This window comes from Cydia splendana, chromosome 18, assembly GCF_910591565.1.
Source record: "Cydia splendana chromosome 18, ilCydSple1.2, whole genome shotgun sequence".
NCBI lineage: Eukaryota > Metazoa > Arthropoda > Insecta > Lepidoptera > Tortricidae > Cydia > Cydia splendana.
This window is the reverse complement of record NC_085977.1, coordinates 8116951-8132742: the sequence shown is the minus strand read 5'-3', so window position 1 is coordinate 8132742 and position 15792 is coordinate 8116951. Positions and strand designations below refer to the sequence as shown.

Here is a 15792-nt window from a genome sequence, read left to right as displayed (position 1 = left end):
GCTACCGACCGACAGCGGTTTCCCGCTAGGTACCTAGATCTGCCTAGATCATCGTCTTTTATTATAGACTAGGTATATTTATAACATAATAGAGTCCGCATTATAAAATGTTTACGAAGCTTGCAGTCACTACACTAGTGCACTCATAAAGTTGTTGAGCCCCCAAACTCTTAAACTCCCTTGTCTACCGGAATCTGCAAATCTTAAGACTTATTGTATTTACCGCAACTTTTTTCTTCAGTTATCGGCATCTATTTTTCTCCAGTCCTATCAATTAAAACTAATCTCAAGATATCGCAAAATACAAACAAAAACAAACTAGAAGTTCAGATAGTATTATCAGCCTAGCATCGATAAGAATTATGAAACTGCAAGTGTTAATGTATACTTACCCACTTACTAAAATTTTTGACTAACTTACCAGCTCAGATAGAACTTGTAGACGTAGAGGAACCCCTCAAGTTCGGGCTTGATAATTGAATTTGATTATTCATTACTGTTTTTTTTTTTTCGGAATTTAATAATAAGTACAAACAAGTAGGTAAATGGACTGCTAGGTATTATTATGGCGCGAACCGGGCACGGCATAACACATGCATTAATTGTGACCCAGCTTCGGATTAAATCGCGTGGAATTTAATCGATGAAATGACACGCGATTTGCCTTGGCTCACGAAATGGGCAAATAAATTCATCTAACTGTACATTAATGCTCTTTGTTCGTTACCTAATTACAACGTATTGATTAAGTAATCCGTCAATTAAATAGGTAGGTATGGTATAGTACCTAATAATGCTAATATATATCGCAAGTAAGGATGGTATAATTTATATATTAGTTACTCTAGAACTATGTTTTCTATTGTGGGCTTAGAGTAGTGTCACAAAAGGAAGGCCACGGGTGCACATCAGTTTATACTGCAGTCACATATATTTAACACTACGATGACTGGAGCTTTAATTGGAGAGTTCGTAGTAGGAACTTATTTTGTGACTCGTAATATATAGGTACGTTACGTGTGGGGTATAGGCCAGTGAAATGTTGTAAGTATACCTATCCACGCGTTTTTATAGCCATTTTAGGACCATATCAAAATTAAATGTGTTACTAGAACATTGTCCGATTCAATATCGGATTTCGGATGACCTTTGGAGAAATTCCGGTCCTAGAAAATGCCCTATGGCGTCAAGTCCTTTTAGTTTTGCTTTAACACTTTCTTTTGAACAAATTTAATGTATAAAAAAATATAAAAATCACTTTTTTATTTTTTGCTTCTTTGTAGTTGTGAAAACGATCTTACGGTGTTCGCCTAGGTTACGTCTAGGCAGGCGCATACATGCTTGTTCTGCCTGTTTGCGACCATATCGTAGTGATTATCGTTACGTGTGTGATTGTCAGAGTATTCATTCCATGAAAAAACCTGCAACACAAGAACCGCATTATACCTATATATTTTCCTTATAGAGTCCGTTAAAATCTAGAGTTTTTATTTAATTAATTTTGAGCCGATGGGAGACAGTAGTAGGAGTCCCGTGTCATCTATATTCTGACTTATTATCTTCGAGCAACACCGGCTTCCGACAAGTCGCTTATTATACTTACGTACGTACGTACTGTCGTAACGATAAATGAAAACGAGTCACTTTGTACGTAATATTCATAAATTAAATAGGTATTTCATATAAGGGTTTCATATTTGTAATAGGTATGGGCCTTGTTGCCTGATTTAAATTTCTAAATAAATAAATAAATAAAAAATATCCCTTTTCATTGTTGGTGAGTGTAGTTAAAGAGTCGTCTCATTTCGTTTAAAGCTTATGGGGACAGACTAATAGCGGGCTCGCAGACCCCTTTCCTAACGAAGGTGAAAGTGCAGTTTTAACAATATCGAGAGCGTTGAACACGGCCTACTGCGCACCCGCCGCAAAAACCGGGCGAACTCGAGTCGTCTGAATAAACAGCTCAATTTGTGTTGCTTGGGAAACAGTTATCGCTGTGTTCAACCACGGGGACAACCTCTGCCATCCGTGACAAGACAAATCTGTTCAAATGTGTCACTTAGCTTCAAACTCGGGTACTTAAATCCATTCGATCCTCTCAGCAAATATCTACCTTTTTTAAATACGTATACCAAAATCGCATAATCTGACAGATGGATTTAACCGAGTGTGAAGTTAAGCGACTCAAATGGTTTTACTTTTGATTGTACATAAGCAATTTATAATATTTAGTGGGTTTGTTACTGAAAAAAAAAACAGTAGACCTCAGGAGCGGCGTGATACACTACTACCAGTCTTTCTCTAAATAGTACCGTTACAAAAGGGTAGACTATCTCGCGGGCGTGACGCTCCTGTGCAACTCCTGTACGAGGATTAGCTTAGGCTTAGCTTAATAGGCATGGTATGGTATGGTATAACAAAAATTAATACATTAACCAATCCAATAAGTGTGAGTTGGCAGTTTTTTTTAAAGAGCATAATATTTAATTTAAGGCCTGTCAATGTCCATTTGCGGTCTACCTGTAAACCGCAAATGTAAAATTGATTCTCAGTTTTGCAACAACAGTGCGTCTAACGAGTTTCATATGCAGGTATAATTTGTGGCATAGAAACTGAGCAAAGTCAGAAAGTGAAAGAGAACATTAAGTTATTAGCTTAAATTTGGGACACCAGAAGTAAAACACAGTTGAGCAGTTGGTGCGGCTAAAGAAAGATGCGCGTGTTTTCGCGCGCGGTACTGTGCGCGTGCGCGCTGGCGCTGGGCGGCGCAGTGGCAGCGCTGCCGCCCGCAACACTTGGCGACGTGGTTGCCAACGCCGCGACCAGCCTCAACAGTATGAAGGTAATATTACAGTAGAGGCGTGAAGCTCAAGATGCGCAAGAGAGCAGAAGATAAGACAGGTTCCTTTTCTCACAGCACACGTTTGTCAATATGTCATTACGAAAAAGCTAGAGATAAATGGGGCATTATCTATGAATTATCGTCGATGGCGCTTACGCCGCACAGCGTCGCGCGGCATTGTATTTATATCGGAGCATCGTTAATCCTGGCTCGTACCAATGAGTTTTTCGGAACTTATGTACGAAATATTATTTGATATTTACCACTAGCTTTTCGGTGAAGGAAAACATCGTGAGGAAACCTGCATACATCTGCGAAGAAATTCAAAGGTGTATGTGAAGCCCCCAATCCGCATTGGGCTAGCGTGGGGACTATAGCCCAAGCCCTCTCGCGCATGAGAGGAGGCCTGTGCCCAGCAGTGGGACGTATATAGGCTGAAATGATGATGATGATGATGATGATGATGATCGTTAATAATGGCGTAAGCGCCATCGACAATAAGGTCCCTTTTCATAGATAACGTCACAAATATATTAAATGGTATTCCTGACATAAAAGGCATCATACAAGTTAAGTTTGGAGTGCGAGAAAGACTAAAGTATAAAGTAGAGTTTACGCTATATTTTACTCTATATACCTTGCACTTCATTGTTTCAGATGTTCTTGGGATTATAATAGCAAAATCAAAATAATAAAGTGCACGCTAAATATGTAGGTACTCAATATTGTTCCATCTTCCATCATTTACTGTCAGATTGTATTAGTATGTCAAATCATTTGTGTGCCCTAAAGAAACGAAATTGAAAACGGTTGGATCGCATTATTCTTTAATTATGTTGCCTTAATGACGTAATTATCGTTAAACAGATAAAACTTCAATAAGTTTGCAAACATAAGAACTACAATACTATTGCAATTAAAAGCTGAAAGACCTCTTTCAATTAAAATAGGACATACGAAAGTGTGACTTGAGTTCAAGACTAATTTCCATAAATAACAAAACTACTAACATAAGACAATGTAGTCGTTACAAAGAAAACTTCACTGCTTAGAAATTGAATAAGCATTTTCGGAGCAAGTAACGTCGCGTATTATTGCGCTATTCCCCTGACAAATATGTTCCAAACAGCAATATCCATTATTACATTATTAGGCAACGAGAACTGTCCCGCATTCTTACCGACCATATTACACTCCCTTACGTAACGGTATTTGTTATAAAGCGAGTGCTTCTTCAAACGATGATCACCATTAATTCTGTTGAATTATTTCATCCAATGACAGGCGAAGTATACTGTGTAACTGTTGTATTGTATTACCTGCTTTGTATTTTGCATTGCGTCTTCAGTGGATTGTGCACCTGCACACGCAGTAGCTATCATGAGGCTGAGTAAATTCTACTGTTAATAGAAAGGAATTAAAAGGAATGAATAAGGAATTATTATTTTCTAATCAAAGCGGTTTTTGGGAGTCTGTCAAAATAAAATCTTATCAACCACTTAAGTATATGTATGTCACCTATTTTTCGAAGTTCAATTAGAGTGCAATATGGTAAAAATAAGTAATTCGCATTATCGTTATACGTGCAGTGCATGAAGATGTATGTGCTGGCCAAAGATAATCACTACATTGTATGTACCATGCACTCGGTTGCTGCCGTTGCTGGGATACTGGGTTGCTGAGGATTTTTAATTTTATTTTATGGCCAGTCCATCTCCACTTTTTATTGGTTTATTCGGGATAGAAGTAGAACATAGGTACCTAACCGAATCAGTACCTACATTTATGTCAATATGCTGAAACCCTGTTATAAGGCAATTTGGGCTCATTCGAATTGGTTCAGTTACGATTTCGATTCCGGTCACAGAAACATTTTTTGCAGAAACTTGTCATCGAATAAGAAAATACCTACGTTAATTGAGCAGTAAAGTCTGGATCCGGTCTTTACTGTGACGGAAACGGTGATCTACTGACAACCTTGTGGCTATATATACTTAGGTAGTAGGTACTTTATTGCGGTATTGCTCGGCGGTCGACTGATGCAACATCTGCTTAGATTAATAGTTATAACCATTGTCAAAAAACGTATTTAACCACTCAAGGTTGTGATGGGCTTGAAATGAAAGAAGTGGGCACTTCTTAGGGCAGTAGCTTGCTGTCGTGTTATTGAAAGGATTATGCAAAGTCTTGCTTAATTGAAATTTACCTCTGCATCCATTAAGATCCACAAAAAGCACCATTGGGTTAACCCTAAGCGTAATTGCAGCCCGCAATAATAGATCCAAATCAAAACTACAAGCTAAGTATATCTTATAAATAAAGGTAGGTACGTATATAAGCGTGCCATGTACATAACATACATATAAGCTTTTTCAGCTCGTCGGTACGTAGGTACATTATTCATTCCCCGTCCCTTGTCAGTTATTTCCCACCAAAGAGTGAACACCCAAGGACATTATTTATTCTTCCTTCGATACTGATCTGCCTACCGTGGGTACCGCTCACTCGCTGAATAGGTGCACATGTTTCACCATAAATTCCCATATTCAACATCTAGGCTAAGTACGTCATTTTAGTCGCAGTATTTTTCGCAAGTCCCATTGGTCCACATCCTACGTGTCTAATCGATTTGGTGATCTCGTTCGATGGACATTTGCAATAACAATAATAACAGGTGTTTCGCGCAACTTCGTCTTGCCTGTACTTAGGGTTGCCAGATGGTCGGGATTTGGCGGGATTCTCCCGATTTTTAGCAGGTGTTCCCGATTCCCGACAAAGTGTAAACTGTCCCGAAAAACAGCTTCACGTTATAAAACAATAATTTCAAGTTCCGAACTGTCGTCGAGCGAGCGAGCTGACGTAGTGCCAATAATGTAAAATATCGTTGTTTTTAATACAAATTACTTTAATTAGAATGTATTTTTTTTAGAGATGCCCCGAATAGTGAATTTGGCCGAATACCGAATATTCGGCATGACATGCGAACATTTTGAGTCACAATTATTATGCAAACTGTTCGCCATCAAATAAAGCACTACGTTTGCTAAGATATATTTTTATGTTGAACAGAATTAATTAATGTAACATATTAGAGTCAATCAAATCAGACCCATGATAAAAATAAAATAGTTTGTAATCTATAAATGCTCAAAAACGTGCCCTCGTATTTAACTACTTTCCAAGAATACATTTTAAATATTAAATATACCTAGTTTTTGGTAATATTTTTTGTAATTTTTCTTTTTAGGTAGATGCAACAGATATTCGGTATTCGGCCGAATAGTAGGCAACATTCGGCCGAATACCGAATATTGGGCAAAGTGTCCCAATAGGCCGAATACCGAATAGTTGCCGAATCATGGCATCGTGGCAATCGTGGCATCTCTAATTTTTTTTTCCCGACTTAAGTCCCAAAATCCCGAAAAATTGATATTGTTTCCCGATAATAGCGCCTTTCGATCTGGCAACCCTACCTGTACTGTAATTATTGTAATAACATATATGATGTGATTTTAGCACATTCATAATCTTTTATGAGAATAACCTAATGAAGTAACAGGGGCTGTTAAAATTACAATGAAAACCTTCACCCTACAGTGTTTTTTGACTATCGAGGAACATAGTCAATATATATGACACCGTAAGATTGTGAACCCGTTAGTTTATAATCTAACGTAGGTTAGGTTAGGTTAGTTTATAATCTCCCTACCGTCAGTTTATAATTTAACTAGCGAGATTATAATCTGACGAGTGTTTACAATTTTACGGTGACATCTATAATAAAAGAAAGTGTACAATGTGCGTGCCGCTAAAACTCGGAAATGAGTCCCGATACGATCAAGGAAGCTATATGGGGTGGTAGCCCTCTATCTCCCGTCCATGAAGAAGTTTTCCGTTTTTACCTTAAGGGTGTGCTTTTGAAGATGTAAGGGCTTAAAGTTTCGCCCTCTGAGACCCAGAAGGAGTTGTTTTTGTTTTTCAATTTTGAACCTTAACTTAATAAAGGAAAGTTCAGAATAGATCGTGAAATATATACCTACAAAAAAATGTACCTGGTGAGGTGTCTCGGGTCTCGAAGGCTAGATATTTCTAGAACAGTCCAGAACATTCGAGAGTATTCGAGAGCACTCCACAGCATATCAGAATATTCTGGAATGTTGGCGAATATTCGAGAACATTCTAGATCATTGTGAACATTCCAGAACACTTTCGAATGTTGTGGAATATTCTGGGACATTCGATCGATGTCGTCTCGGAGGCTAGGCATTTCTGGAACAGTCCAGACCATTCGAGAGTATTCGAGAGCATTCCACAGCATATCAGAACATTCTGGAATGTTGGCGAATATTCGAGAACATTCTAGATCAATGTGAACATTCCAGAACACTTTCGAATGTTGTGAAATATTCTGGAACATTCGAAGCCGTCTCGAGTATCGGAGGCTAGACATTTCTCGAACAGTCCAGACCATTCGAGAATATTAGAAGCATTCGAGAGCATTCCACAGCATTTTAGAACATTCTGGAATGTTGTCGAATATTCGAGAACATTCTAGATCATTGTGGAACATTCCAGGACACTTTCGAATGTTGTGGAATATTCTGGAACATTCGAAGCCGTCTCGGGTATCGGAGGCTAGACTAGACATTTCTAGAACATTCCATACCATTCGAGAGCATTCCACAGCATTTCAGAACATTCTAGAATGTTGTCGAATATTCGAGAACATTCCAGATCATTGTGGAATATTCTGGACCATTCGAAGGTTTTTTGTAGGATTATAGCTACCTATTGTGGTAACGTCGTGAGTTTCAAATGTTAAAGAACATTCAGATACTGGAATGTTGTAGATGGAATGGATGAGATGGATATTCGAGATCATGCTACAACATTTCAGAACTTTCTGAAATTATATCGAATGTTTGAGAACATTCCAGATCATTGTGGAATATTCCAGAACACTCTCGAATGTTGTGGAATATTCTGGAACATTGTGACCCATTCGAAGCCTTTTTGTGTGGGTGAAGCTACAGAACATTCTGGAATGTTGGCGAATATTCGAGAACATTCTAGATCATTGTGAAATATTCCGGAACACTTTCTGGACCATTCGAAGCCTTTTGTATAAGGTTGAAGCTACCTATTGGTAGGGGTAAATATTTAAAGCAAGACAGTTGTGAGGTTCGAATGTTCGAGAACATTCCGGAATATTTTGGAATGTTGTCAAATATTCGTAAATAGCCTAGAATCCAGGATCCTAGATCATTGTGGAGTGTTCCAGAACATTCTCAAATGTTGTGAAATAGTCTAGAACATTGTGGACTATCCCTATTGACTATGCTGGAAATAAATAAGAATGTATATACATAGGTATTGTAGTTAGAAAAGAAAAACCTAAATATATTTTAAAGTTTATCCTTTTATTACAACCACCACACAATTCTCATGTCAGCTCCCTGAGCGAAGCCGGGTACCTCAGCTAGTTAAAACATAAATCAACAACATAAACTTTTTGGGTCTCGGTGAATCATAAGATTCATAAGATACCTATATAACTGCTGGGGACTTGATTGGACATTCTTAGTTGTAATTCTGTATATCTAGAAAGTGGGGCTTTTTAACAAATAATAAGTGCTTAAACCATCGCGCAACGAAGACGCAAACCATACAATAAAGCGGGATGGGCAAGAAATTCGGCTCTCGAGAGCCTTGGCACAAGGCGAATTTGGGACAACCCTGTGCATGTTAATGTGTAACTCGACAAACTGTGACCCTGTTACGGCTATTACAGTGAACACTTGCATTATGAGATAGTGAAAACAAAAGGTCAACGTACACTAGAAACGTAATGGTTTTAAGGCTGTGCATCGCAAAATAACAGGATCTTAGAAAGGTGGCAGTGGCTAGCCCCGGAAATAAACAGATGTGATTTTCGGATATATGTTTTTTGACTATATGATAAGAGATTTCATGCTAGTCGAAACACGAATGCTTAAAATTTTCTCGATAGAAAATAAATCCAAAGTTACCTCTTCATTTTCCTTAAGTACCTCAGTGCAACTAGAAAACACATCCATATCCAGCATAATCCACTTTAAAGTAAAGGTTTTCATCTCGTATTAATATAGCAAAGAATATTTACTTATTATCATTATACCGACGGATTTATCATCGTTTTTGATTTTATGAATTCAACTGAAAACGCCCATTTTACGCAATTCGGCTTCTCATTCTGTCATGCGTCAAAGTCATAAGTGCATCCTTTATGCCAGTAATGTTAGATGGCCGTCGGGCCTCAAAGAGGTAAGACCTATGTCAAATCGCGCAGCGCTCCGGATTACGTAAAATGTACATATCCAATAAACGATGAGTCGTAGCTCCATTGAGTAGTAACGGAATCGGAGGTCTACTACAGGTGGTGACATCTTTACAGGCCTATACGTTACGCATGTGTGCGTGTTTGCTTAGCTAAGTCAAAATATATACTCTTTGAACAATTACAACGGGTTAGGAAATTTCGACAGTTGTTGTAATGTATTGGTGGCTGTGTGATATTAGGCATCAGTGAAAATTGCGGCGCCTATGAGTGACCGATCTTCGGTTCTAACCTGAACCATCCTCAACTTTTTGTATTTTTTTTTCGAAAATATCTATAAAAATATTATTTTTGCTTATCTTATTGTAATATAAAAATAAATCGTAAAATAAAATTTTAAAATAAATCTTGTCTGTTTCATACGCAAATAAATTAAAATTATTGAAATATGTGTATTAATAAAATAATTACTTATGATATTTTAATATTACGAAAAGTTTTATTCGTAAGTATTTATTCATACCTATTTGTTGTATCTTCTAGGACTCTAGGTCACATTATAATTATTTAAGTACCACTAAAAAAAGATCCCTACTTACAAAAACTCACACGGTTCGGGGTTCGAACCCGCGACCATAGGTTCGAAAGCCGCACGCCAGTACAATTTCACATACGTAATTTATAATTTATAATGAATAATGACAGGATACTGTGGAAAAAGTGAAATATGTAATACACTGTACTCTGTTACTATCATTATACAGTTTGTTTTAGCTTGACTAGGAGGAATGAGAAAAACGTGCCGAGCGAGAGGCTTAAATCTATCTGTCCCTTTCTTAAAGTTGCCAATTAAAGAAATGATGATTGGTTTATGACATTTGTTTTGAAATTCATTGTTTCAACATAATTTGTCGGTATTTTTGGCATACATTTAATTACTTTGACAAATTTTGCTTTTTAGTATGTTGCGATGACTCAAAACGTGTCGCCTGGGTTACCAGCGATTTTTATAATAAAACTTTATTGAGTCGAAAGAAATGGTTGTCTACTATACTGGGTGGAAAAAAATAATAGGCTCTGGAGGGAAAGTGCCTTAAAACCTTAAGTTGGCTCATTTTACTTAAATTAAAAACTTATACCTAAACACACTCGATCAATTAATAAATTAACTCTCAAATTAAACATTCTTTTATTTTTTTTAAGAAACATCTATAGTTGGTCAAGCAGATCTTGTCAGTAGAAAAAGGCGGCAAAGGATGATGTTTCGCTCCCATACAAGTTTGGCCCAACACTCGCTAAAACATGGGAGGTATATTATCAGGCTCTAAACATGAAATGGAAGTCCCGACAGTAATTAGAAATTCACGGACACTTCACAGAACATTATAAAAGCGGGATTTCTCTACGATTTTGAGGTTAGAAATTCTGCCGTAATGGGTATCAATAAGGTATCATCGTACGGATATGTTAAATATTATTATGCCTTATTACAAGGAAATAAGGTGCCGTAAATAGTGTAAACATATCCATGATATTAGGCATTTAAAGGCTGTCAAGGAACAAAAATCGAATGAGTTGATATTACGTTAATAGATTTTTTTAAATACCTATGATAATACATACATTCAATACGCGTTCCATAAATTAATAAGCCATAACATGCGAACCGGAATAGAGTATAACAGTTAGAGCTATTTTATAGTAAAAATTGTTATAGCATCAAATGTAAAACCAATCACTTAAGTAATAGTTATTTGTTTTACAAGGGGGCAAAGTTGTTGTTTAACCGCTCGTGCTAATATTGATACCCGAGCAAACGAAAGATCCCAAAGTTGAACCACGAGCGTAGCGAGTGGTTCGAAAATTGAATCTTGAGCGTTGCGAGGGTTTCAAAGCACGAGAGTTAAACAAAATTTGCCTCCGAGTGAAACACAACATTTTTCACCACACCAACCCGAAGCAAATGTTTAATGTAAAATATCAAACAAAATCAAACCAAATAAATCCAAATAAATGTTTTTAAATATTTATCATCCAAAATCATCATTTAAAAGTCAATTCTACCAGCAAACATAAGAAAACAACTCAAAATTTGCATTTGATTACTTTGCCTCACATGTGAATAAAATGCAACTTTGCTATCAGTTTTTGAAGTGCAAAGTAAGCCTTTCCGAGCTGGTGTGGTGAAAACATATTTACTTCAGTTCCAGAGAGAGAAGGGAATATAGTAACCATCACAGGATTGTTATAATAAATTCAATAACTTTTCCAAAAAAGAAAGTTTGTTTATGTTTGCCTAAAAGGCAGTTAATAATAAACTTAAATTATTTCAAATAAATTAGGATTCTTAAGTTGTAGGTTTTTATCATATACGCAATTTATAAATAAGTTAGATATACATTTTCCCTTTACTTTTAGTTTAAGTATTTTAATGTATTTTTAAGTCTATATAGTATAAATATTCGTGTTTTAGTTTAGTTACTTTAAACCTATTTTTGTGTTATTCATACCCTGATATCAAATAACGTTTTATAAAAAAAACAATAATCAATTTTAAAGAAGAAATAAACGACTCCAATGGGGAAAGCCGGTGAAAGTTAATTGTAAATTGGTGCTCAACTAGATTTCATACCATCAAATAAATATGTAATAATTAATATGAAAACACAATCCATAGCGACTCTATTCGTTCTATATTCGTTCGCTATTCACACACTATTCACTTTTGACGTAAGTCATTTGGGCATGTTACAATTAAAGTCATTGGAAAAAAAAGTTTTTACTGTATCGCAGTTCTGTTTGCAATTTTGATACTTAGTGCTTAAAACAGTATGTCGTTAGTGGTATGAATGTTTTTCTTTGAAGAACATTATAAGTAAGCGTTATTAGCATCAACCATCAGGAACATCGTAGAAATGTATTCTGCTGCCATACATTTTTGTTTAGCTCTAGACGTCCATTTATAAACTGTCATTGATTCTATGTAATGGCGCAGGATGTGTTGATTTGGTTTAATTACTCTTTTACTTATTTTTGTTACTAAGAAGTGTCCGTTGGAATCTAATATATGTATGAGATTGTAAGAAATATGATTAAATTTATCATATATATGTCGGCGGCCGATCGTAAGATCAGGCATATCGTGAAATTCCTAGGCATATCGTGAAACGTGAAAATCTTTGACTCGTTCCCTGAGTCGACGGAGCCCCGCGGGCTCCTATTTCTGGGCAGTTCGGGCATCTGAAGCAACCTAACGAACCTATCCTACCTATGTATTGGTTTAATGTGACTATCGTCAAAACATTACACAGGAACATTACGATCTGCCTGATCTTACGATCGGCCTACGACATATGTATGCTTATCGAATGGTAGGCTAAATTCGGCGTGATCCTTTGAAAAATGTAGGCGCGAATAGAAGGATATCGTCTCATAGACCAAAGTATTTAACTATCTATCGGTGTATATACCTATGTACTCAGAAGTCTAAAATATCGTTTATAATAATAATAATAATAATGAGTTGGTGGCAAATAAGCATACGGACCTCCTGATGGTAAGCTTTCGCCGTAGCCTATGGACACCCGCAACCCCAGGGTTGTAGCAATCGCGTTACCGACATACCTTTCTTGAAGAACCCCACACCCACACTGATGGAGCTCCAGGAGAAAACCTCGGCAGGGAGCGTCCGCGGGAGGGGCCTCACACTGCGCGATAATGTGAGGATGAACACCCTACCGACGGCGAGCGGTACGGTGATAGAAAGCGGCCGTTGGCATCATGTCAAACAATTTTTCAAAGCACAGCCCATCATTGTACAAGCGGTAGAACACACATATGGAGATACGATATATTTATACTACGTACATGAATAAAATGTAATTCCATATCAATAAGGTTGTAATTTGCATTTAGTGACCGTAAATCCCAAGTAAATCTATTTTCATCATATTTTAATATTTTACCAAAAATAATCTTCTCTCTTTTCTTGTGTTATTTTCTTATTATCAATACTCTTATAATACTTACAATTAACTATGCTGTTAGCATCTTCCAAAAATCAACAATAAAAACTGGCTACGTAGTCTTAAGTTTATTACAACAATATATGTAATTATTTTATTATTTGCCATTAGTAACAACGCCATCTATTTCTTTTCTGTCCGAATTTAAGTTCCTGGCGGACCGCGTTACGCGTTATGGTAGTTAACTGTTTTGAAGTTAGATGGAGTTCAAGTGCACCGCGAAGCGCTTCCATGTGTGCGTGCTAGCGGGGGGGACGAAGCTAGCGGGTGTGGCTTACGAAACGCTATTCGCGGCTTTGGTAGGGCCTTAACAGCCAAAACAAGTGTAGCAATCCAATCTGTATGGTAGTAGTCTAGGTAGGTAAGGTACTAAAAAAATATTAAACCGAAACACACAGCAATACGGGTGGGCCCTGTAACTGTAGCTCTACCAAATAATTAAAACATATTTTGTATCTACTCGTCCTCAATTTAAAACGATAAAAACTTTTAAGAATTATGAAGGCTTTAGAGTTCCTATTTTTCATACAAATTAATTAGAACTTTCCATAATAAATTCCATATACATTACATTACTATTGAAAATTCCTGGACTGGCCACTTAGAAAAAACAAGTCGTCTCATATATCAGTATCCAGAAACTCTCAGTATGGCCCACGTATCATCATTATAATTGACGTTGCTTGTCACGCTTTTAGCATAATTATATAGGTACTAAAAATCAAAAACAAGATTTTTTAAAAGTCGCTGAACAAACAAATAATATTTATTTGGCGTACCATAAAAAAATCACAGGGGTAGGTCGGTACTTACCCCTGTGATTTATTGTGAATTTGAGAAACGGTTTTCTATGTGGTTACATATGACAATGGCAGACTGTACTTAACATTTTGCACCTTGTTAATTTATTGGTTAATTTAATCAAGTGATAGTTAGGTACCTACAAATGCGCAAATACAATAGGGAAATTCACCTTGACATTTAGAAGTTCAATGAATGGAGTTTTGAAACATTATGTAACTTTTGGAACGGCGCTGATGTTACAATACAAGCGAAAGACCAATAAATTCGATTATCAAATCTCTACATGGCGTATTGAGAAAGTGCAGTATGCTGGCACTTGTTATGTATGCAAGTAGGTAGATAGGTATCTGCGTATTATGAAAAAGCAAGGTTAGGTTAGCATGGAATGGAACCGACGGTAATAGTTATTTTAGACCCTTGGCTCCAAAGCAGCAGCAGAAGATGCAACCGGGATAAACGCTAAGATTCGAGAGAGTTTGTTAAGATGCTTAATACCTAATAATTGTTTGAGCTAAAGGGGAGTTCTAAATCGGCAGCCCATAGGTACATGTACATGCACAGGAACGCCGTTCGTGCCGTTTCTTATGGTTGAACTCCCCAATATTTTTTTTCGAATAATTCGTGTAGATTGCAGATTGCTGGGTTTTTGCGAAAATCGCTATCGTCTAACCTTTCAGATGAGAAACTAGCCCTCATTTGGCATTAGACTGGTCATGTTATCCTACCATACGATATTTTCGGGGTTCGAACCCACCAATTACGTTGAAAGCCTTATCGTTAGACTCCTCTATAGTTCGTTTTTTTTAGCATTAGAAAGAACTTGAAAGAAGGTACGCGATCTTGACACGTCTTTTAATTGAAAAACGCTTTTTAAAAATAAGTAACTATTACTTATGAAAGCAGAAAAATATAAATGATCGTATTAGATTCATAATTGTTACATATTTGCCGTAACTAATTTTTAATATGTGTTTTTCACTTAAAAGACACATCAAGATTGTTTACCTTATTTCTAATGCTAAAAAAACGAACTATAGCGCTTTAAAACATGGGACTTTATAACTAACTAGTTTAAATCATGTAACTTTAAATCAGATTGCCTTTACCTAATTGGTAAGGCGGGGAAGCGACTTAACTTAGACATGGTAGGTACGATGTAAGATCGGCACCTACGATGCAGTGTGAATCATCTTACACTGATTAGTGTAACTGCAAAAATTTACGAAGTGAACATCAAATCCCTGTTTTGGTCGTTAACGAGAGCTCTTCCTCCAGAAAAACGATAATGTTTATTTAGGCAACACAACGCAACCAGCCATCGCATTGCTATCATAGTTTGAACGTTTTGATTCTCACGAACCCTTTATTATATGAATATCTGGCGGCTTAGCACGGTCGCGTTTTTATCCCTTGTCACCGTGCCTGTCACGTTCTAACAAGTATGTAAGTGCGAAAGGGACGCGCATAGTGATAGTCGATAAAAATGGAACCGTGCTGAGTCCGCTGGAGCGTTGCGGTCATGCGGTGGGCCACAACTTCTTGGCTGTGAGATAGGGCCATTTATCTGACCAATACACTTTCGTCACGGTTTTAAGCCTTGCTAATACTTTAATAAATACTTGGGAAATGGATATCAAACTAGATACACCACACCGAAAGCAAGCCATGCCCTCAGTAGGTATGCTATACCGAGCAACCAACACTTTTGCAATTTCACACTGCTTTTGAAAAGTGTGAAAATTTTACTTAAGTGGGTAATAATAATATAAGTGTAAGCGGGTCTGAGTCTGAATGTATGTATATAA

The 15792-nt window shown here is 36.9% G+C and overlaps 1 protein-coding gene across 1 annotated transcript in view; it reads left to right on the top strand.

Moving 5' to 3' along the window:
• Positions 1–2618: 2618 nt before the first annotated feature.
• The window catches only part of LOC134799530 (venom carboxylesterase-6), a 46895-nt gene continuing 33721 nt past the window's right edge, over positions 2619–15792 (top strand). Inside the window, exon 1 of the mRNA XM_063771958.1 lies at positions 2619–2842. Within this exon, the coding sequence (XP_063628028.1) occupies positions 2714–2842 (129 nt within the window). The 5' untranslated portion in view covers positions 2619–2713. The remainder of the gene's footprint in view (positions 2843–15792) is intronic.